The sequence below is a fragment of the Camelina sativa genome, chromosome 17 (assembly GCF_000633955.1).
Source record: "Camelina sativa cultivar DH55 chromosome 17, Cs, whole genome shotgun sequence".
Classification (NCBI taxonomy): Eukaryota; Viridiplantae; Streptophyta; class Magnoliopsida; order Brassicales; family Brassicaceae; genus Camelina; species Camelina sativa.
The window spans coordinates 177,632-199,255 of NC_025701.1; the positions used below are offsets into that span (position 1 = coordinate 177,632).

At 37.8% G+C, this 21,624-nt stretch overlaps 2 protein-coding genes and 1 pseudogene across 2 annotated transcripts; 2 read left to right on the top strand and 1 right to left on the bottom strand.

Moving 5' to 3' along the window:
* On the top strand, window positions 70-3,725 carry LOC104754235 (annotated as a pseudogene).
* On the top strand, window positions 4,287-6,403 carry LOC104754236. The gene is made up of 3 exons (XM_010476374.2): window positions 4,287-4,639; window positions 4,717-5,111; window positions 5,199-6,403. The coding sequence occupies exons 1-3, from the start codon at window positions 4,604-4,606 to the stop codon at window positions 6,301-6,303; spliced, it is 1,536 nt and encodes a 511-aa protein (XP_010474676.1). The 5' UTR covers window positions 4,287-4,603; the 3' UTR covers window positions 6,304-6,403.
* On the bottom strand, window positions 8,375-11,272 carry LOC104754237. The gene is made up of 5 exons (XM_010476375.2): window positions 10,369-11,272; window positions 9,801-10,283; window positions 9,654-9,713; window positions 9,150-9,566; window positions 8,375-9,061 (listed from the first exon to the last, which is right to left on the bottom strand). The coding sequence occupies exons 1-5, from the start codon at window positions 11,011-11,013 to the stop codon at window positions 8,486-8,488; spliced, it is 2,181 nt and encodes a 726-aa protein (XP_010474677.1). The 5' UTR covers window positions 11,014-11,272; the 3' UTR covers window positions 8,375-8,485.

A 21,624-nucleotide genomic window follows, 5' to 3' on the forward strand; every position in this document is an offset into this window, starting at 1 on the left:
TAAATAAATAAATATAATATGAAACCTTTTTCTTTTAGATCTAGATATGTTTGGTTTCGAAATCATATATTTTATAATAATGTTATTTCCTTGGTAGCGTAAAAATAAATCACGAAGAAAGAGCTACTCATTATCATTATCATTATCATACTATTTATCATTGCTTCTCTATATATAAACGGAACACATAAACTTCACTCTCACAAATCCTTTCATCACATTTTCATTTTCCTCTCAAAACTATTCGGGGAAGAGGAAATCAATGATTCTCCACAAAATGGCGTTCTTGGCCGCTGTAGTTCTCATTTTCTTGATAAGCACCAGCAGCGTATGCGTCCACAGCCGGGAAACGTTTGCTTGCGATACGAAAGACGCAGCAACAGCTACACTGAGGTTCTGCCAGATATCAGTTCCGATACAGGAGAGAGTAAATGATTTGATCGGACGGCTGACGTTGGCCGAGAAAGTGAGCTTGCTAGGGAACACTGCGGCGGCTATTCCACGGCTAGGAATCAAAGGTTACGAGTGGTGGTCGGAGGCTTTACACGGCGTTTCAAATGTAGGTCCCGGTACTAAGTTCGGTGGGGTATACCCAGCAGCCACCAGTTTCCCTCAAGTCATCACCACCGTTGCTTCTTTCAATGCCTCCTTGTGGGAATCTATCGGACGGGTCAGCTTTTTTTCCCCCTCTCTCTCTCTCTTTTATCCATTAAATTAAAAACACCCAAATTTTAACCTTTTATTTTTCTCGATCTAACTACTAAAAATGACGTAAGTAATAATGTTATATACATACAGTTCATATTAGAATAGCTGGATGTAATTAATTATTAATATATGGTGCGATATATATGTGAAGTATTTTCAGTGGACCTACTAAATATCACTAAAATTTGGGTTATTTTGGTAAACTGTATCATCATGTGTATAGTGATATTTTTGACATTTCTCGTGTTCTCATTTGTCCGGTACTTCATGCAAAAATAACGTACGCACGAATCTCTTATTATTTATCCTACCGCTATTTAAAAGTTGCTTTAACAATAAAATAAAAAAGAATTAAGATTATTTAAAAGTAACTTGCTTTGAGGTATTCTTCTTCTTTTGGTTTTGTTTTTATGCATCTGATTCTAATTAATTTTAGAGAAATTATTGTACGCTTTTTCGCTAAAAACGAGGCATCAAGTTGCATACAGTGTTCTCATCAACTTGCAACATTGAGTCAGAGCGCATTTTATCATTATTAATAAATACGCGGACACCTCTAAATTACGCCCTTTGGGATATGATAATGATGATGCGCAGGTTGTGTCGAATGAGGCCAGGGCCATGTATAACGGTGGTGTTGGTGGGCTTACTTACTGGAGCCCAAACGTTAACATATTGCGGGATCCACGTTGGGGACGTGGACAGGAAACTCCCGGTGAAGATCCAGTCGTAGCCGGTAAATACGCTGCCAGCTACGTCAGAGGTTTACAGGGAAACGACCGTAGCCGGTTAAAAGTCGCTGCCTGTTGCAAACATTTCACAGCTTACGATCTTGATAACTGGAACGGCGTCGATAGATTCCATTTCAACGCTAAGGTTTGTTTTTTTATACTTTTGTCTCGTTTCAATTTTTTTTTTTTTGTTATTTGTATTTTGTTCTCACGTGTTTGGGGTATGATAGGTAAGCAAGCAAGACATAGAAGACACGTTCGACGTACCGTTCCGTATGTGTGTGAAGGAAGGTAACGTTGCGAGCATTATGTGTTCTTACAATCAAGTTAACGGAGTTCCCACATGTGCTGATCCTAATCTGCTAAAGAAGACCATACGCAACCAATGGGGTCTTAACGGGTAAGATCACGCCACGTCAGCTAAAACCTTTCCTATTAATTGTCAAACTTTCCTTAGAAGATTGTTTGACCATTTTATTTCAATTATTGTTTGCTACAGATACATCGTGTCAGATTGTGACTCTGTTGGTGTTCTATACGACACACAACATTACACTGGTACTCCTGAAGAAGCTGCCGCTAAATCCATCAAAGCTGGTATTTAATTAATTGTTGAATTTAAGTATTTATGACTAGTGTTACATTTTTAAATAAATATTTAGGTATTCATATTGTTAATTACGAAAATATTTAAACAAACAACAAAATTGAATATCTTAAATTAACTAATCTTGTGTATTTTTGTAGGTTTGGATTTGGATTGTGGGCCGTTTCTAGGAGCCCATACAATCGATGCGGTGAAGAAAAACTTGTTGCGTGAGTCAGACGTCGACAATGCTTTAGTCAACACCCTAACAGTCCAAATGAGATTAGGTATGTTCGACGGCGATATTGTGGGTAAACCATACGGGCACCTTGGACCGGCACACGTTTGTACACCGGTTCACAAGGGACTAGCTCTTGAAGCAGCTCATCAAGGAATCGTCCTACTCAAGAATCGTGGCTCATCTCTACCTCTCTCGCAGCACCGCCACCGAACTGTCGCCGTAATCGGACCTAATTCCGACGCCACAGTCACAATGATTGGTAATTACGCAGGTATTGCTTGTGGATATACCAGTCCGGTTCAAGGAATAACCGGTTATGCAAGAACGATTCACCAAAAGGGTTGTGCGGACGTACATTGCATGGACGATAGATTGTTCAATGCAGCGGATGAAGCAGCTCGTGGAGCTGATGCGACGGTTCTTGTGATGGGCTTGGATCAGTCTATTGAAGCTGAGTTTAAGGACAGAAACAGTTTGCTTTTGCCCGGGAAACAACGAGAGCTTATCTCTAGAGTTGCAAAGGCCTCTAAAGGCCCAGTTATATTAGTATTGATGTCTGGTGGGCCTATCGATATATCTTTCGCAGAAAAGGATCGGAGGATTTCAGCTATTGTTTGGGCCGGGTATCCGGGTCAGGAAGGAGGAACCGCAATCGCCGATATTTTATTCGGCGTGCTAATCCCGGAGGGAAGCTTCCGATGACGTGGTACCCGCAAGATTATTTAACGAATTTACCGATGACGGAGATGTCGATGCGACCGGTCCACTCAAAGCGGATTCCGGGTCGGACTTATAGGTTTTATGACGGCCCGGTTGTGTACCCGTTTGGACACGGTTTGAGTTACACGCGCTTTACTCACAGCATAGCGGACGCGCCTAAAGTGATTGCTATAGCTGTTCGCGGTAGAAACAGCACCGTTTCAGGGAAGTCAGTCCGTGTCACGCACGCTAGGTGCGACCGTCTCTCTCTCGAAGTCCACGTGGATGTTACAAACGTCGGGTCGAGGGATGGGACGCACACCATGCTAGTGTTCTCGGCTCCGCCAGGTGGAGAGTGGGCTCCAAAGAAACAGCTGGTTGCTTTCGAGAGGGTACACGTGGCGGTTGGGGAGAAGAAGCGTGTGCAGGTGAATATACACGTGTGTAAGTATTTAAGTGTAGTGGACCGAGCCGGGAACCGAAGGATTCCGATCGGTGATCATGGGATTCATATTGGAGATGAGAGGCATACGGTGTCGCTTCAAGCTTCTACTCTTGGAGTCATCAAGTCTTGACTCTGTTTTTTTTTCTTTTTCTGTTTTATTGTTGTTACCAAAAATAGTATTTTTACGTGATCTGTACGTTTCTAAAGAAACAAATTGGATTGTTGTAGCACGTCGATTGATGTGAGGATAGTCTGTAAGGTAAAAAAGATAAGAAATCTGGTGCTTATGATTCAAAAAATGTATTTGAAATTGAATTGTATGGTTACTGATATTTTTAAAAATAAAGATTGTGCATGCACATTAAGGACATAAATAATCAACTAAGATTTATTTTTAATTATTTGGACACATAAATAGTCAACTAAGATTTATCTTTCTTTTTCTAAAACAAAAAAAAAATGAATAATGAGATCTATGTATTGCAGATTCTGTAAAAAAACTCTAAAATACACAAGTATGAAGATACCTTTTGCTACTTAAGTCTAAAGATAGCCAATTAATATTTTTGGAGTATGATAAAAGAAATCTAAAACATAAGAATAAAAAACACACATGTGGCTTGTGTTCTTGTCAACATACACATGTGCATTCATTGAGAGACATTTGGTAAATCCAAAAGCAAAGTGCATTAGTTTAAATGAGTTTTTAAACAAAACAATCAAACAAAAAAAAAACAAGCAACGCTAGCTACTCTACGACGTGGCGATAAAGAGAAACAGAAGAAAACATAAGTCTTTTGGCTTTCGAGACAAGACTTTCGTTTTAATTTCTCCTTGCATAATAAACGTTACGATACTGTCAGATTTGTCAAAATCCTTCTTCCAGACGTAAGTTGATTTTTGCAAACACTCTAAATGGTCAATACATATTGTCCACATTCGATAGAAGTCAGATTGAGCTATGAACCGTTTGAGGGGTAGATAGGTCATACCAGCTTTTCTTTTTAATCTTCTACTGGTTCTCTCGTATTTAAGACTACTTGACTTCACATGATTTTCAACTCTCTCACTCTCGTCTTCACAGTTTCCACCTGTATCTCTCACCTTTTATTTCACGAAAAAACAGAGATTTCGTTTTCTCATTACCTTTTTTTTTTGTTTCTGACGAACTCGAGAACCACGAAACTGCTGCAATGGCGATTCATCCTTGGTGGATGCGTAACAGAAAGGTAATATACTCTGTATTATTGTATATCTATCTTCATTGTGTACGCGAAACTTTATCTGTTTCTAAATGTTATTTCAGAAAGTGGACAAGTACATGAAGGAAGCGAAGAGCTTATTAACGAGCCAGGATCCAAACGACGTAGTATCAGCTCTAAACCTCTTAAACTCAACGCTTTCTCTCTCTCCTCGCCACGAACTCGCTCTGGAACTCAAAGCAAGATCGCTTCTCTACCTTCGTCGTTTCAAAGACGTCGCTGTTTTGCTTCAAGATTACATCCCCAGTCTTCGAATCGATAACGAAGATTCAAGCAGCAGCGTCGTCGTCTCTTCATCGGAGCTCTCCCAGTCCTCTCTCAGGCTTCTTCTTCCGAGTCATCATGACTTGTCGTCGTTTAAGTGTTTATCTTATTCCTACTTGAAGAGGAAAGTCATGGCAGGGTTAAGTAATAATCCCGACGAGCAAGGGGAATGGAGGTATTTCATGTTTTTTCCTATTATCCTGACCCGGATATGATTTAACCGGACCCGGACTGAGTCGGATCTTCTCTTCTCTGTTGGCAGATACGTGGTTTTGGGCCAAGCTTGTTACCACCTAGGTCTAATGGAGGACGCAATGACCCTACTCCAAAACGGTAAACGCCTTGCCACGGCGGAGCTCCGCCGAGAAAGCATCACCTGGTCCGACGATAGCTTCACCCTTTTCACCTCCGAATCTCATCCGCAACCAATCACGGAATCCGAGATCGTATCGCAATTGCTCTCCCAAACCAAACTCCTCCTCCGTCGTCGCACGGCGGCGCTCGCGGCATTCGACGCTGGTCTCTACTCTGAATCCATCCGCCATTTCTCTAAGATCGTTGACAGCCGTCGCGGCGCGCCGCAGAGCTTCCTCGCCGATTGCTTAATCCGTCGCGCCTCAGCCTACAAATCCGCCGGTCGAATCGCAGATTCCGTTGCCGATTGCAACATAACCCTAGCCTTAGATCCGTCGCGCCTCGAAGCCTTAGAAACCAGAGCCGATTTGTTCCGATCAATACGGTGTTTCCCCGACTCGCTTCACGATCTAGAACATCTGAAACTACTGTACAATTCAATTTTACGCGACCGGTCATTAAACGGCCCGGTTTGGAGACGGCACAATGTCCGGTACAGAGAAATCCCGGGGAAATTATGTGAATTAACCTCTAAAATCAAACAAATGAAGGAGAAAATTACAATCGGAGAAATCGGTAATGTGGATTATTACTCTTTGATGGGAATCGAACGTGGGTGCTCGAAATCTGAGCTGAACCGGGCTTATTTGTTGATGAATCTAAGACATAAACCGGAGAGAACAGTAGCCTTCATAGACCGGTTTGAATTAACCGATGAGGAAGAACTAGCTTCGGTTAAGAACCGAGCTAGAATGTCAACTTTGTTACTCTATAGATTGATCCAGAAGGGATACCACGCCGTGATAAGTAACATCGAAATGGTAGACGCAGTGGCAATAAAAATTCAACCGGTTGAAACGCCTACAGATGATGATAACAAAGCAGCGGCAATGGAGGTTGAGAGGAAGAGTAGCAACAATTTAAACGTGGTTAAAGGAGTGTTTTGTAGAGATATGGCGGCCGTTGGGAGTTTGATTTCCCGTGCCGGTTTAAGACAACCAATTTCGGTTTAGTTATGTCATAGGATTTTAGCGATTTGTCTCTCTTCTTTTTTTTCTTCCTTACGTAAAAGAGTAAAAGAGTAAAAGAGTTATTACTTTTACTTATGACACTGAACAATAAAAAAAAACTTTTTTCTATCTCTCTCTATGAGATTTTGATATCATATTTTAGTGAGAGTGACATTAAAATGGTTAAACTCGTTTTTATGAGCGTATCGAGTAATTGAATGTCCAACAGAGTAACCGACTCATTTAACTATGACAAAACCGAGACAAAAATTGCTCACCGTCGAAAGCGTATATGACTTGATTAATCATAATTTGTTTTTTCTCAAAACGAAATTACCATTACTTCAAGACCTCGATTTTGTTAGAAAAAAATTACAAAAGGGGTCGTAAGTTGAAACTACCCAAGTAAAAAGTCAACATTTAGATTTTCACCTAATTTGGTGGTTAGGAAAAAGTCAAAGCTATCGTAACTATTTTTTCAGGTGGAATAAGGAAAAAGTTAAAAAAACCTTTAATCGAAGACACTCAATAGTCAGTATGAAAACTGGCAAAAAAGTAAAAGGACGAATCTTGTTTGATATCTATTTCAGATATGACATTACAAAAGGTACACTGTATCATCAATATGTTCAAACATAAAGACAACCACGTTAATGAAGCCAACAGTTGCAGAAAGCCTCGCGTAAAAAAAAAAATCAAAGCATTTATTCAGTTGCATATAAGGGTCATACCACCAGATCAGAACAACCATTGTCCGACCATAATGAAATAGGCATGTTACACAACTAAACTAAACTAATCAAGAATCAGGAAGAGAACGTACAATTAAGCTATTGACACCAGCTACATTGTATAAAAGCTACCATCAAAAGAGAATGGGAAAACTTAACAAAAGACGCTCTTACGATCTGGAAGTGTATTGAAGTTCTGAATTGAGCTTTACTTTAGGTTATGAAGACTGGGTTGGAGAGATCATCTCTCATTGTGATAGGAGGAGGCAGTTGTTGATTGATGTTTTGGCCGGGGACAGCATTGATACAGTTTATTCGCAGAAACTTCAGAAGANATAAAATTAATGTGTGACAGGAATATTCCTTTATTATCCTATTTTATGCTAACGGATACATTCTAATATGTTCCGGTTTACATCTTTTGGTTTACTTCTTTTGGTACCGGTTTGTGGTCCAGAGAATTAGTATGTAAGGCATACCTTGCCATTTCTGAAAAACCTAATTAATGAGTATCATCCTTTATCTCTTACCCCTCTCTCTTCCATCACTTATTGCGGCGCATACGTTGCTTCCATCACTCGGATTCAGTCCTTTAAGGTGATCTTTCTCTCTCTTGATCATCTTTCAGTTCTGTATTCACTGTTCTTAGTTCTCTTGGTGAGATCCTAGAATAGATTTAGTCCTCTGAATATTTTACTGTCACATAATGATAGAAGAATTGAGAGGGATATTATTAGACTTCACGTTTCATAACATGCGCGTTGGGTTATAGCTTATGAATGAGGTTCCAGCTAAAATATATTCATGGTCGTATAGTTACGCTGCGTGTGATTGGTGGCAACGTGTCTTGTTCGATTGGATAGACATCAAACTCCCATTGGGCCACTTTCTTGACAACTCTCCCAACTTGTTTTCTCTTTTCGTAAAACATAATTAAATAATATAGCGAAAAATTAAAATAATTCATTTATTTGCTGTCAATAAGAAACATTTTGTTTTTCTTCAATTTTCCCACAAATCATGTCTAAGATTAGACAGCTTTTCCACACAAAAAATATCTTCGTAAGAGAAAAATAATTGATGTCGGATTGATAACGAGTCTTCAAATCACAAAATTAATTAGCATCAGTGGTTAAAAAGAAAACAAAATCTCAAGTATGAATGTGAATTATATAATTGTTGACTAAAAGAGTGTAACCAGATTGGTACTTCCCACTTGTTTTACACATACTTTTTTTTATAAAATTGTATTTTACAGATATTGGTCCCTTTTGTTCCTTTTCCACAACCTTTTAACATGAAACCAATGTATCTAACTGGAAAAGCCTTCAATGGCCCCCAACAAACAAACAAACATTATGTATGAATAAAGAATGATCTAAACCGGTCAAACCTAAATTCGGTCTGAACCGGTATAAGCAAACGACCATAATAACCCGCCAAATCAAACTTTTTCAACGGAAACTAAAGACGTTGAAAGCTCCAAGGCACAGCAACTTAACAGGAAACAACATAACAACGATCAAAGGCATGTGTTGAGACGCCACAAGGCGGCTGAATCTCTGCAACGACTTTCTTCCTGTCTTCATCATCCCTGAGAAATCCTGACTGTTGATTTGTCCGTTACTGATCGCTATCCCTGAGCTCCCGCTTTCTCTAGCCACCAGAATCGGCCACCAGAGACTCCGACGATGCTCCCTCTTCTCTCTCCTTATCTGGTTAACTTCTTTTCTTATCACACTCCTAACAGATTTCAGATACGAGTTCATATCATGGTCTCTTTGGATTGTTCCGCTGGAACCATAAGCTGATCTGTCGCTGAGAATGTCAAGAGGATGCGGCGTGTTCAAGAAAACTGTCTGCGCAGCTACTAACCGTTGCTTTTCCTCAGTGTCTTCATTATCAGGCGATTCATAATCACCAGTTAGAAGATATAAACCGTTTCCTGGAGGAAGAAGATCGTGTCCAGGAGAGAATGTCTCATCCGGTTGAAGAATCAGAAGCTCGCCCATCGGAGAATACAACATACTCTGCAAAACAAAATGTAGTTTCTTAACTACAAGAGTTCTGCAACATAGCTAGCTACATTAATCTATGATTGAATCGTAGCTGTCATACCTGTTTGTTAAGACAAGGATGGCTACGGAAGTTTCCATTAACAGCTTTGAGAAGCTCGGCGACATGGTACGGATAGTTACAAGAAAAAGCTCTCGGGACAATATCACGGTGCATTACAATAGCTTGAACATGGCTTTTAGGCAATCCGAGTTTTTTAAGAAGATGGTCACCTCCACATAGTACAAACGGCGCACCAAATGTTATAACCGGGAGTAGAGAAGAAGCAGGTACTTCACCTCGAACCAATAACATGAGGTTTAGTAATAGCGATAAGCTTCCGCCTAATGAATGTCCAGTGAAACGGAATTTAGCACTGCTCCCGTGGGTTTTAATATGTGCTTTAACTTCAGGTAGCATTTGTTCATACATTCCTTTTGCTGCTTCGTATATGCCTCTGTGAACTATCGCACCAAGCCCCTAATAGATTAAAACACAAGGTCCTTAAGTTCTAAAGCCAAAAGTTTTGTTTCCAAGATTGTTGGGAGTGTGAGGAAGTAAAGTTACCTCGAATTCAATAGGCTCAAAGAGTAAGTTTGCTTGCCAAGAAGCTAGAGATTCAGATCCCTACAATCAATTTCATAATTCTCATCATCAACTCATTAAGAGAAAGAAATCTCAAAAAAATGAATCAGCTTTCCTTATTCTTCATACCTGAATCACAACGAATCTAGTGTGACTCTGATCATCATCACATATAAACCAGTCACAAGGAGACAAAATAGTTGATTTCAAATCGTCTGCAACTGCTTGCTTCACCTCTTCCTCAGCAGCAACAACAGAAGTAACAGAATAAGCAACATCTGATGATGACTCCATATTCGCCAACTTGTCATTATGGTTGTCCGAATTCTCAGCTTTGGATGAAGAACTGAAAGGGAGTATGTTGTTGGTACGAGAGTGAAGGTAAGAAGCAGCTGATGCAACAATCTCATAAGCAGCAGAAGCACTAATCTTGCGAGGTCCTTTGTCCTTCTCTTCTTCTTCAACTTCTTCAACTACTTCTTCTTCTACCTCCTCATTTGGCTTAGTCTCATCTGAAACTTCACCATTCCCCACAGCTTTTAACGCGGATTCTGTTTTCTCAGCTGATGAAGTTACAAATCTCAAGCCGTAATATTTCGAAAGATTCGCAGTCTACAAGGAAAATGCCACAGATGAACCAAAACTCAGAATGCAACATTGTCTCTTTTTGTGAGAAGGAAGGATATAAAAACGGTACCTTGATTTTAGAAATAGAATAAGCCAAGTTCCCTAAATAAGACATCTGAGCATAGAGTTTCGATTCGGGTAACGTAACCCTCCTAAGCAATTTGGAGAAGGATTCTCTATCAAGCTGAAACTTGTCATCATCATCTTCTAAAACCGAACATACATCGCCGCATACACCATCATCTTCAGATAATACGGCGTCGTCTGATTCAACCACCTCCTCGTCTTCGTCTTCATCTTCATCTTCTTCGTCGTTATCGTCATCATCGTCTCTGTTATCTCTCCACATAGATTGTACATCCAAGATCTTCAGAACCCAGCTGCCATTTCGTCTCTCGGTCTCCACATGATCCACCACCGCCACAGCCCTCTCCTCCGCGATAGGCTTCCTCGAATCGCTAGAATCAACCAGAACGGCGTCGTCCAAACACAACCCGCTTCGCCTCCTCGAAGCAATTCCACAACCACCACCGCCGCGTGACCAGAAGGGAGTCAATGGGTACTTGAATGAGAAACCAAAAGGTCCTCTTTTTTGAGATGGTACCGTTGCGGTAGCTCGGACTTCAACAACTCCTCCACCGCTTACACCGTTTCCAACCGCCGTGATCGCTGGAATTACGCCGTGTAAACCGCTGTTCAAACACAAACTGTCCATTGTGTTTTTTTTTTTTTTGGTTTTATTAAAAAAAAAAATTGTTCCTTTTTGGGATTCTTATTCACAAGTTAGACTAATTAACGATCTTAGAATTTGGAATGTGATGAATTATAACCCACTGAAGATTTAGAATTGAGAAATTTTTAGAAAGGTGAAGAAGAAAAGCAAATTAAAAAATTTGGTTTATCAGCCGAACAGATCGCCGAAGACGAAACTTGTGTGAGAGAGAGAGATCTTTTTTATGCTATATTTTCGTTTTTCTATTTTTTTAATAAATTATATAGCAAAAAGAAGACTTTAAAAAAAAAAAAAAATTTGCTTTCCTTCCTTAGATATTTTCTTTTTTTCTTTTGCAGAAATTATACATATAAAAATGAAAAAAATACCACAGGGAGTGTAGGAACGATGTCGTTTTAGGTGGAACATACATACGTGTGAGTTATCCGGTTAAGACGTGTTGCCCAAATATTGAGAAATAGGTTTAGTCTTCTGAGTTACGTTCAGAAGATTTTGCCGACTTAATTAAGGAATTTCCAAGTTATTAGTTTTATTTATTTATTTATGGAAGTGCTACTAATAATAAATTTATTTATTGATAAATAAATTATTTTACAACAAATAACAAATTCTTTTATTCAAAGAAACTATATAATATACGTGTAATCTTAAATTTTATTTGCGGAATATATTTTATTTAGTCACTTTTAGTAGTTAAATTATTTACCATCAATGACAGAAAATATTTTCAAGTTATAAAGTTCAAATTTTTATAATGTAGATGCGGAAGTTCGGCCTGCTAACTCTGATCGTTTACAAGGTGACTTTGATCGTTTGTTTGATAGTAGAGATATTTAGGTCTGCTAACTCTTTGTAGATTCTCTAATTCACTGGTTCAGTATGGTTCGATCTTTTATCCTTCTTGATCTTTTAAGATTGGTGTTATTCAGCTTAGATATTTCGCTCTTCGACTCTGCAATTTAGATTTGATCGAGATCTAGTCCTTTGGTGTGGCTTCTATCTAGGTGGTTATCTGTCGCCTTGAGTTTGACATTCCCGTATCCGGAAGAAAGTGTGTGGAACTTGAAGTAGTTCTTCTTGCCAGGTTATGAAGCACAGTTTTAAGAGTTCTATTACGTTTTCATTTAGGCAGTTTGGCTTCTCAAGAGGAGGTTTTGAGTGTCGATGGTTGGCCGGGAGCATTTTCGATACGTTCTATCAAAGGATCTCTGGAGTACTGGTTTCTTTGGTTGGTTCTATATGTCTCATCTTATCAGTTTTATGTGGTCTTTGTCCTGTATTTGTTAGGGGTTTCCTCTGATGTCATTGTAGCATTTAGCATGTTTGTTGCTTCCCTTTCATAAGATTTTAGATTTTGGGGATATCTCCTTTTTCCTCCAACTTTAGACTCAAGAGATATACCTTTCATCTGCCTGCATAAGTATGTATTTCACAAGGTTTCACTTTAGCAATATTAGAGCATGATTACTGATCGATTCTCTCTGGGTTTCTTTTGTTTTTGGGGCCCAAATAAATAATAAAAAACCCAAAATGGGTCCATTTAGCCGAGAATCGTTACTGCCGGAAGCAAACCGAGCAACACCCCAAGAACGATACGTGGCATGACGAGAGTGGTTGGAAAGTAAATATAAAACTGGGGTTTTTTTTTTTTCTCTCATTTCTTTTTTTCTTTCTTCCCGACTGTCTCTTTCCCTTCTCTCTTGTTTCCGCATACGAGAGAAACGGCGATTGATGAAGAAGTCGTAGAAAACAATGGATTCACGTCGAATCCATTGAAATTACCAGCGTAAACTGGTTCTTTGTTGGTTATCCGGAGGCGATGGCTTCCAAATCGGCGAAACCGTTAGATCTGAGAACGACAGTCGGCTGATTCTGGTGGGATAACGACGGTGGTGCCCTGAAGCTAACGGCAAGGTGCAAACCCTAACGAATCGGAGAGAGAAAGTTCGTTTCTCATGTCTGATTGATTGCATGTTTTTCTTTTAGGGTTTCAGATTAATCGGATTGATTGTTAGGATTTCGGATTAATCCGATTAGAGTTTCTTTCTCTTCCTCTTCTAATTGTGTTGATTCGTTTCTCTTCCTCTTCTAATTGTGTTGATTCGTTCCTCTACCTCTTCTAATTGTGTTGATTCGTTTCTCTTCCTCTTGTAATTGTGTTGATTCGTTGCTCTTCCTCTAGTGTTTGTCTATTAAATCAATTGGTTTCTAGTTTTACTCATCTAAAGTTCTTAATTTGGAGTTTTGGTGGTGTTGATATTGTGTTAGCTTTTGGTTCTTGATTGATCATTGTCTCTGAAAATGTGTTTCTCTTCTTTGTGTGTGTGTTTGTGTGACAGGCAAATTCGATCTTGCATCGTGGTGTGAGAAGACGTTGTCTAGACTTTGAGGTTCCACAAACATAATCAGCAAACATTGGGCGAATCTTCATCGAGTTGTGTAGTACCTAGCATTGGTCTGCATCTTAATGCCATTGCAATGTCCTCTAAGGCAAGTTTGTTCTGAAACTTGTTACAAACAGATTAATGGTAAATATTTTTTACTTTATTCTTAACAATCTGTTGGCACTATACTGTGCAGGCGTAAGTCTGAACAATCAGGAGAAGGCGAGTCGTCATGTTGTTGGTATGGTAGCGGATGGATTCTCTTGAAAAGGTATGGTACTCTAGCTTTCAATTGTTTTTGAAAGATGTTGTTTGCGGTTGTGTGTTTGCATGATTTAGTAGCTTTTTCATGTTCTTAAAGTGTTATGTTGTGATGTTTTGTTTAAAAGATTGTGTGAAAATGGATGGTGTTATATCTTTCATAATTAATGAACCGTGTATTTGATCAAGTGTTTGAGTAATGGTTGAGTAATTTATTTGGTGTTAGATTAGGTAATAGTCTAGTTAGTCATTGATGATTGCTTTTTGTTTGTTGAGATGTGATAAATACGGTTAGTAGAGGGTTAAGTAGATACTTGTCTAATCATCATTGATGAATGCTTATACATCAAACTTATTGTTTGATGGTGTAGGGTTTGTAGGTAGTTTTAATGTTATAAATGTGTGGTTGTTGTAGTTCTACTAAAAACATAAATTTGAAAAACTAAATGGTGAAGTTTAAAAAGTAAACTTTCACTAACCCTTCTCTTCAAACCGAAGCTCGCTTTACATCAGCTTTCTCAAACCCTTCTCTACAAACCATTTCCGTTTCTCAACAGCTTTCACTAATCCTTATCAACAAACCATTTCAGTTTTACATCAGCTTCACTAACCCTACTCAAATAACCATTTCCGTTTTACATCAGCTTTACAAGCAATGGATCCTAGAAACCTTAATCCTTTTCCACAAACATATTTTGTTGATCTTATGAATTCTCAAAAAGACTCCAACATTTCTACTAATCCGATTCTTCCAAATACAGTCTCCTCTCAGCCTTTCCACTTTACCTCTACCTTCTCTTCTCAGCCTGTACACTTTAGGCCTGGATCCTCATCTCAGCCACTTCACTTTAGCCCTACACCATCAGAATCTGAAGACTGTATCGATGTAGCGGTTGATGAGAATGAAGAAGACGGAGGAAGGGGAATAAGAAAGCGGTGGAGTGCAGAGGAGGATGTCAACCTCATAAGTGCTTGGTTAAATACAAGCAAGGATCCTGTGGTGAGTAATGAGCAGCGGCTTCAAAGTTTCTGGACAAGGGTTGCTGCTTACTTCAAAGCAAATGATGGATAATCTAGTCCAAATGTAAGAGGGCCTTCACAATGTAAGGCTAGGTGGAACAAGATTAACCACCAAGTCAATAAGTTTGTGGGGGTGTTACTCACAAGCAAGTTCAAGAAGAAAGAGTGGAGAATCAGAGGATGATGTATTGAACTTGGCCTATGAGCTTTTCAAGAACGACATGGAGAAGCCTTTCCTGTTAGGACATTGCTGGAGGGAATTGAGGCATGATCAAAAATGGATCACGGAGGAGTGTAGCCATAAAAGGACCAAACTCGCTACAGACGGAGAGTGCAATGATGGGGCTGAGATCAGGCCTCCGGGGGTTAAAGCTTCTAAGAAAAAAGGGAAGAAACCGACTGAGACTATTGATGTAGAGGATGGTTCGGTTGGTAAGCTAGACAAGATCATTGCAATGAAAGAAAAAGAACAAGCGGCTAAAGAGAGACACGGCAAAATGAGACTGCTAGACAGCCTCCTTAACAAGACTGAACTAACATCAGCCGAACAACTTCTTAGGGACAAACTGGTTGACCAAATGTTGACGAACACTTAGGTTTGGATATCTTTTGTTAAACTCGTGTGTTCTGTTCTTGTAAAAAATGTTTGTGTTCTGTTCTTGTGTTATGTTCTGTTCTTGTGCTGTGTTATGTTCTTGTGCTGTGTTATGTTCTTGTTCTTGTGTTATGTTATGTTCTTGTGCTGTGTTATGTTCTTGTGCTGTGTTCTTATCTTGTTCTTGTGTTATGTTCTGTTCTTGTACTGTGTTATGTTCTTGTAAAAAATGTTTGTGTTCTGTTCTTTTAACTCTTGTGTTCTGTTCTTCTTTTGTTTCAGGTTTTGCGACAGCATATGAAGTTGAAACGTGAAGGGAAACATGTTGTCGTGTTGTTGTCTTTTCAAACCTTTTATGTTCAAGCCATTCACGGGTCTTTCTTATTGTTGTCTTGTTGTTGTATTGTTGTCTCTTGCAACCCGTGAATGGGTTATTAGTTGTTGTCTTTTGTAACCCGTGAATGGGTTTGTGACTTGTTGTTGTCGTAACTTGTTGTGACTTGTTGTCCTTTGTAACCCATCATCACGAGTTGTGACTTGTTGTCTTTTGTAACCTGTGAATGGGTTTAGGTTTGGTTGTGTCTTCGGAAGTCCTATATATGACAATGTTTTGTTCAACCTCATTTGCTATATGTTCTTCTCATTTGTATTCTCTTATCTTTCGCTTCTTCTTATCATCAAATCTTCTTATTATCATTTCATATTCTCAAATATTCAAACCCATTTCAAATTAAGCCAAAACATTTTTCATTACAAAATCAAACCTTTTTCATTACAAAATCAAACCTTTTTCATTCCATAAGCCTTCTATTATACCCAAATTGCCAAAAAATGTCTACTTGGAGTTCTGATCAAGAAATTGAAGAAATGGTAGAGGAGGAGGTTGATAGTATAGTGGAGGAGATCCAATACAACTAAACTCACCCAGAGGTACCACCAGCTCCAATAATCAGAAGAGTGCACATTGAGAGAGACCGCGAAGAAGGCCACACTCGATTGTGGAATGATTATTTTAGTGATAATCCGACTTACAATAACACTATGTTCCGTCGTCGCTTTAGAATGAACAAACCATTGTTCCTTCGTATTGTTACCGCTATTGAGAATGGAGTCCCACTTCAGACAAAGGCGAGATGCTACTGGAAGGCTTGGTCTTACTGCACTTCAAAAATGTACGGCAGCTATTCGTTTGATGGCTTACGGATATACGGCAGATGCGGTGGATGAATATTTACGACTCACTGAAACAACCTCCCACAAATGCCTTCTACATANGCGAGATGCTACTGGAAGGCTTGGTCTTACTGCACTTCAAAAATGTACGGCAGCTATTCGTTTGATGGCTTACGGATATACGGCAGATGCGGTGGATGAATATTTACGACTCGCTGAAACAATCTCCCACAAATGCCTTCTACATTTTGTTGAGAGAGTTATAAATCTGTTTGGCGACGAGTATCTCAGAATATATTGTACTCTTCTGAATTTTGTAAAATATGTTTAATATTCTAAAGTTTGTAAAANATCAAGAAATTGAAGAAATGGTAGAGGAGGAGGTTGATAGTATAGTGGAGGAGATTCAATACAACTACACTCACCCAGAGGTACCACCAGCTCCAATAATCAGAAGAGTGCACATTGAGAGAGACCGCGAAGAAGGCCACACTCGATTGTGGAATGATTATTTTAGTGATAATCCGACTTACAATAACACTATGTTCCGTCGTCGCTTTAGAATGAACAAACCATTGTTCCTTCGTATTGTTACCGCTATTGAGAATGGAGTCCCATACTTCAGACAAAGGCGAGATGCTACTGGAAGGCTTGGTCTTACTGCACTTCAAAAATGTACGGCAGCTATTCGTTTGATGGCTTACGGATATACGGCAGATGCGGTGGATGAATATTTACGACTCGCTGAAACAATCTCCCACAAATGCCTTCTACATTTTGTTGAGAGAGTTATAAATCTGTTTGGCGACGAGTATCTCAGAATATATTGTACTCTTCTGAATTTTGTAAAATATGTTTAATATTCTAAAGTTTGTAAAATATTATTTTCTATTTTGTGTAATACAAAAAATTTAAATAATTGATTTATCATTTTAGATAATTAAAGTTTGATAATTAATATACAAAAATTAAAAAAAATAATATTTAAATGTTTGAGTAACCTCTTTGGGGTTCTCTAGTAATAGGATGATTTTGCTTAGGTTCTCTTAAAATTACTTAACTTAATTTATGATTATTTATATAATTAAATAATGTAGAAGTAACTATGGTGGATTACTCAACTAATGATGGTCTTAACAACAAACCCATGTGACGTGTTCCAACATTTTGGGCTCTCCATCTAATCCAATGAGACACGTGGCATTATCGGGATGCTCACTCGCTTTGTCTTTTACTGTTGTGTGCCTTACATGTCTTGTTGTTTGTTCGAAAAACTGAACGAAAGAAATCTCCAACTTCTTCTTAGACGAAACTTATTAGGAAAACAGCTAAAATTAACTCCAACTATTTGTCAAAATCATGTTTATATATATATTTTGATATTCTGCAAATAATAATTTGAAATTAAAATTCAAATTTACTACCTAAACTAAAAGTAGATTTACATGGTTATTGGATGGAGCATGTGCCCCATACTAAATTTTTAAAATCATCTAATGAACAGTGGTATAATTTATTCTCCTAATTCATTTGGTATTAGTGTGCCCCATGCAGCATTGGTTCGATTATCCTCAGAATCTTTTGGTTGTATTCTTTTTTTTTTTCTTTTTTTCATAGCCAACGTTACCTTTATTAAGTGGTTTACCATATGTTTTTAATTATTCTTTCTGATTGGTTCAATAGTGTTTCGGTCTTATTTATTTTCTTACTACCTTTTACTTTTTAACAAAATTTAAAATCTTCCTTTCCTACTACTAAATGTATATATATATATATATACATTAAAAAGTATTTGCAAAACTAGTATACAATATTTTTTTTATAGTTTATCTAATGTATTTAAAGGATAAACTTGTGTGAAAAATATATGTTTAAAGATAATTTTTATTTTAAATATATCTAATATGTAATTATATATACATTTAGAAATCATATAAAAATAACATTTAAATTACTAAAAATGGAAAATTATATTTAATATTTTTGTTATGTAATTTTAATATTAATAATAATAAATTATTTATGCCTCATACCAAAAACATTTCTGGATCCGCCACTGACCTAAACTATATAAAATGTTGTCAACTACAACCTCTGTTCAAACAGTGTTAAATCAGAATTTAATGATATTGAGTCAGACGGTCAATGACTTCAACGTAGCACTGAGACTTACCAAAACTACGTCGTTTTGATCATTTTTGGGTATTTTGTAGCAAGAAATGACCAAAAATGAAGTTTCACAACACACCCAAAAACGGACTCCAATACTCTTTTTTTGTCAAACGCTTTATTTCTTACCACAACACACCTAAAAATGACCAAAACTATTCTTAGTGCCATGTGGATGCCACAGATCTTCTGACTCAACATCGTTAAATTCTGATTTAACACTGTTCGAACATAAGTTGAAATTGACAATATTTAATATAGTTTAAGTAGCAAATTTGAATTTTAATAGAATTTAGGTTGTTATTTGCAGAGTGTTAAAAGTTTGGGTATAAAAAAGCGTTTGGCAAATAATTGGAGTTGATTTTGGCCATTTTTCCCGAAACTTATTACTCTTTCTTCAGTTCTTCTTCTTTTTTTATTTTTTGTCCTCCTTCTAATCAACAATAATCTTCTTCTTACACACACGACAGTGAATACCTCAAATTCGAAGGTTCTGACCATCGGCCACTAGTGACGTCTTTTGGCCCTGTCAGAAAGAGAAGAAGTGGATTATTTAGATATGACCGGAAGCTTAGAAATGAGCCGGAGGTTAAGAAACTTATCTTGAAAGCCTGGAATTGCACCCCTCTAGCTGATGTTGATAAGAGACTCCACCAATGTCGGATGGCAATTATCTTTGCAAAAAAAAGATTTTGATTTTAGTAGTAACCTTTGGTTGTCTCTAAAATATTGTAGAGAAAGTCGAAGCCTAAGGTGGTCAAATAATCATAAAATCAAGATGCTTCAAATAAGTCTAATATCTCTTTGTAAACGGGGTTCGTGTGCACACGTGCATATTGTCATTGTTGATGTTTAAGTCTAAACCCCATTTTAGCCTAAATTGCCTAAATGATAACCAATAATATTTGGTTCAGAGTTGTTGATACGTAGAAAAAAAAAAAACAGAGTGTGCATTGGTCTAAGTTTGAGAGGTGTTTTTGTGTTGCAGGAGAAGTTTCACTGCCAGGTAGTAAAGCGGCGGAGGAGGAAAATGGTCCGATCCTAATTCTATTTGCCTTATTTGATTCTTACTTTAGTGAGAATCATAATTCGGGATTGCCAATGAAGGTTATATAGACAACCTCTCTAAGGCAAATATGTTCCCTGCAGTATGTCAATAGATGCTTGAATACTTTCCAAGATCAGTCTTCTTCCACTAATAGATGCTTGAATAATTTTCTGTGATTCANTGATAAAATGATAGGGATGAGGAAGATATATTGGATTGGAGCCTTCCCCTTGTTGATGTTGTCACTTCTCTCTCGAACCATTTCTGTCCTAATTCTATTTGCCTTATTTGGTTATACATGTTCTTACTTTAGTGAGAATCATAATTCGGGAAGGCAAATATGTTCCCTGCAGTATGTCAATAGATGCTTGAATACTTTCCAAGATCAGTCTTCATCCACTAATAGATGCTTGAATAATTTTCTGTGATTCAAGTTAACTGTTTAGTATGTCTCAGTTTTACTAAACTCTGTTATGATTGAAATTGTGTATTTTTCGTTTCAGAGATCATTTTTAAAAAGCGTGACAAATGGCGAAGAAGTAAGTAAGGATCTGCGATGTCTCTTGATGTTTTTCTGTGTCGACAATGGCTCCTCCACTTATAGATATAGAGAAAGAAGATGAGATCGTTAAGCACATGTAAATCTCTTATATATTGAGTTGTCACCGATACATTCTTGAGGATTGGCGTAGAAATAATCTTCTTCCTTTTGATCCACATACGTAGTAGTTATAAACTTTTCTATGTGTTGGTTCTCCCATCCTTTGTCTTTGATGGGTTTCCTTGACAGCTATTGCAAAAGTGACGATGAAAGGTACCTATTCTTCATCTCTTCCACTCTTGTCAAGTCAAACAGAAGAATGCTTAATAAATATATCTATCTTTTTGACGTTGTCAACTTATCTTATATATTTGTTATATCTTATTTGGAATTAAAGAATTTCCGTAAGTTGTTTAGGAAAAAAAAAAGAATTTTCGTAAGTTACCAAAAATATATATATATATATATATATATCGTTTTAAAAATTGATTATATATTATTGAAAACGAGTTCGGGTTTTTGGAAAGAAACTGGATTCAACACACCAATCATTGGTAAGTGGAAAGGTACCAATGGCGTTAAGATTGGCGAGAAAAAAAGTTTTGGTTTTTCAGTCTTATGAAAATCCCAATGGATCCAAATCCAAATCCGGTAATGCACGTGTATCAAGTATCAACCTACGTTTTTGCCTAATCAAAACTCTTTTAGTATTCATCATACGAACATGGCCACGTTAAACTTTTTGCCCAAACCGGCAAACCCCATTAGAAATTTTCTTCCTCTTTTTTTTTGTGATTTATATTACAATATCATTTGTAAACTAGTTTAGCAGTCGAATATTTTTCTCTGATTTTGTAAAACTGTGCCTGCTTGGTTTTAGATTTTGTTCGTTGGTTGGTGTTTGGTAAAATTTCCTGGCCACATCAATTTTTACTTCGCCTTTGTAAACCTTACAATTACGTATGTCTTACAGTTTATTTACGTATGTATCTAATAGTGGTTATCCATCTGGTGACCCTTCCAGCGAATGGTGGTTTAACCTCTTTTCTCCGTCTTGACTCTGTTTCTGTCATTCCCGTCGTCAAGCTTCTTCACGTGGCAACCTCTAGCAACAAAAACGGAAGCTCTCATACCCTTCCGGCTGCGAACATGGTAGTTTTAGAGAGGTCATATGATCAGCTCGTGTTGGATCTGAGCGCACATTCGTTGAAAACGACCCAAGGCAAAGAGACACTAGAGAGAGGTCAACAAGTTACGTTAACTTTACAGACACGGCAAGGTCGAGATTGATTCTCCGGTGTCAATCTCAGGTCCTCTGTTACAAAATTTTGTTTACATTACTTGTCATATGGAATTTAGCTGTAAGAGATGCAAATAGTTAAATACAAATCGGATCATAAAC

Coding starts and splice junctions, on each gene's coding strand:
- LOC104754236 (XM_010476374.2), top strand. CDS start 4,604: ATGGCGATTCATCCTTGGTGGATGCGTAACAGAAAG. Junction 4,640..4,716: donor GGTGGATGCGTAACAGAAAG/GTAATATACTCT, acceptor ATGTTATTTCAG/AAAGTGGACAAGTACATGAA. Junction 5,112..5,198: donor GACGAGCAAGGGGAATGGAG/GTATTTCATGTT, acceptor CTCTGTTGGCAG/ATACGTGGTTTTGGGCCAAG.
- LOC104754237 (XM_010476375.2), bottom strand. CDS start 11,013: ATGGACAGTTTGTGTTTGAACAGCGGTTTACACGGCGTAATTCCAGCG. Junction 9,714..9,800: donor CTAGATTCGTTGTGATTCAG/GTATGAAGAATA, acceptor AATTGATTGTAG/GGATCTGAATCTCTAGCTTC. Junction 9,567..9,653: donor TTGAGCCTATTGAATTCGAG/GTAACTTTACTT, acceptor TTAATCTATTAG/GGGCTTGGTGCGATAGTTCA.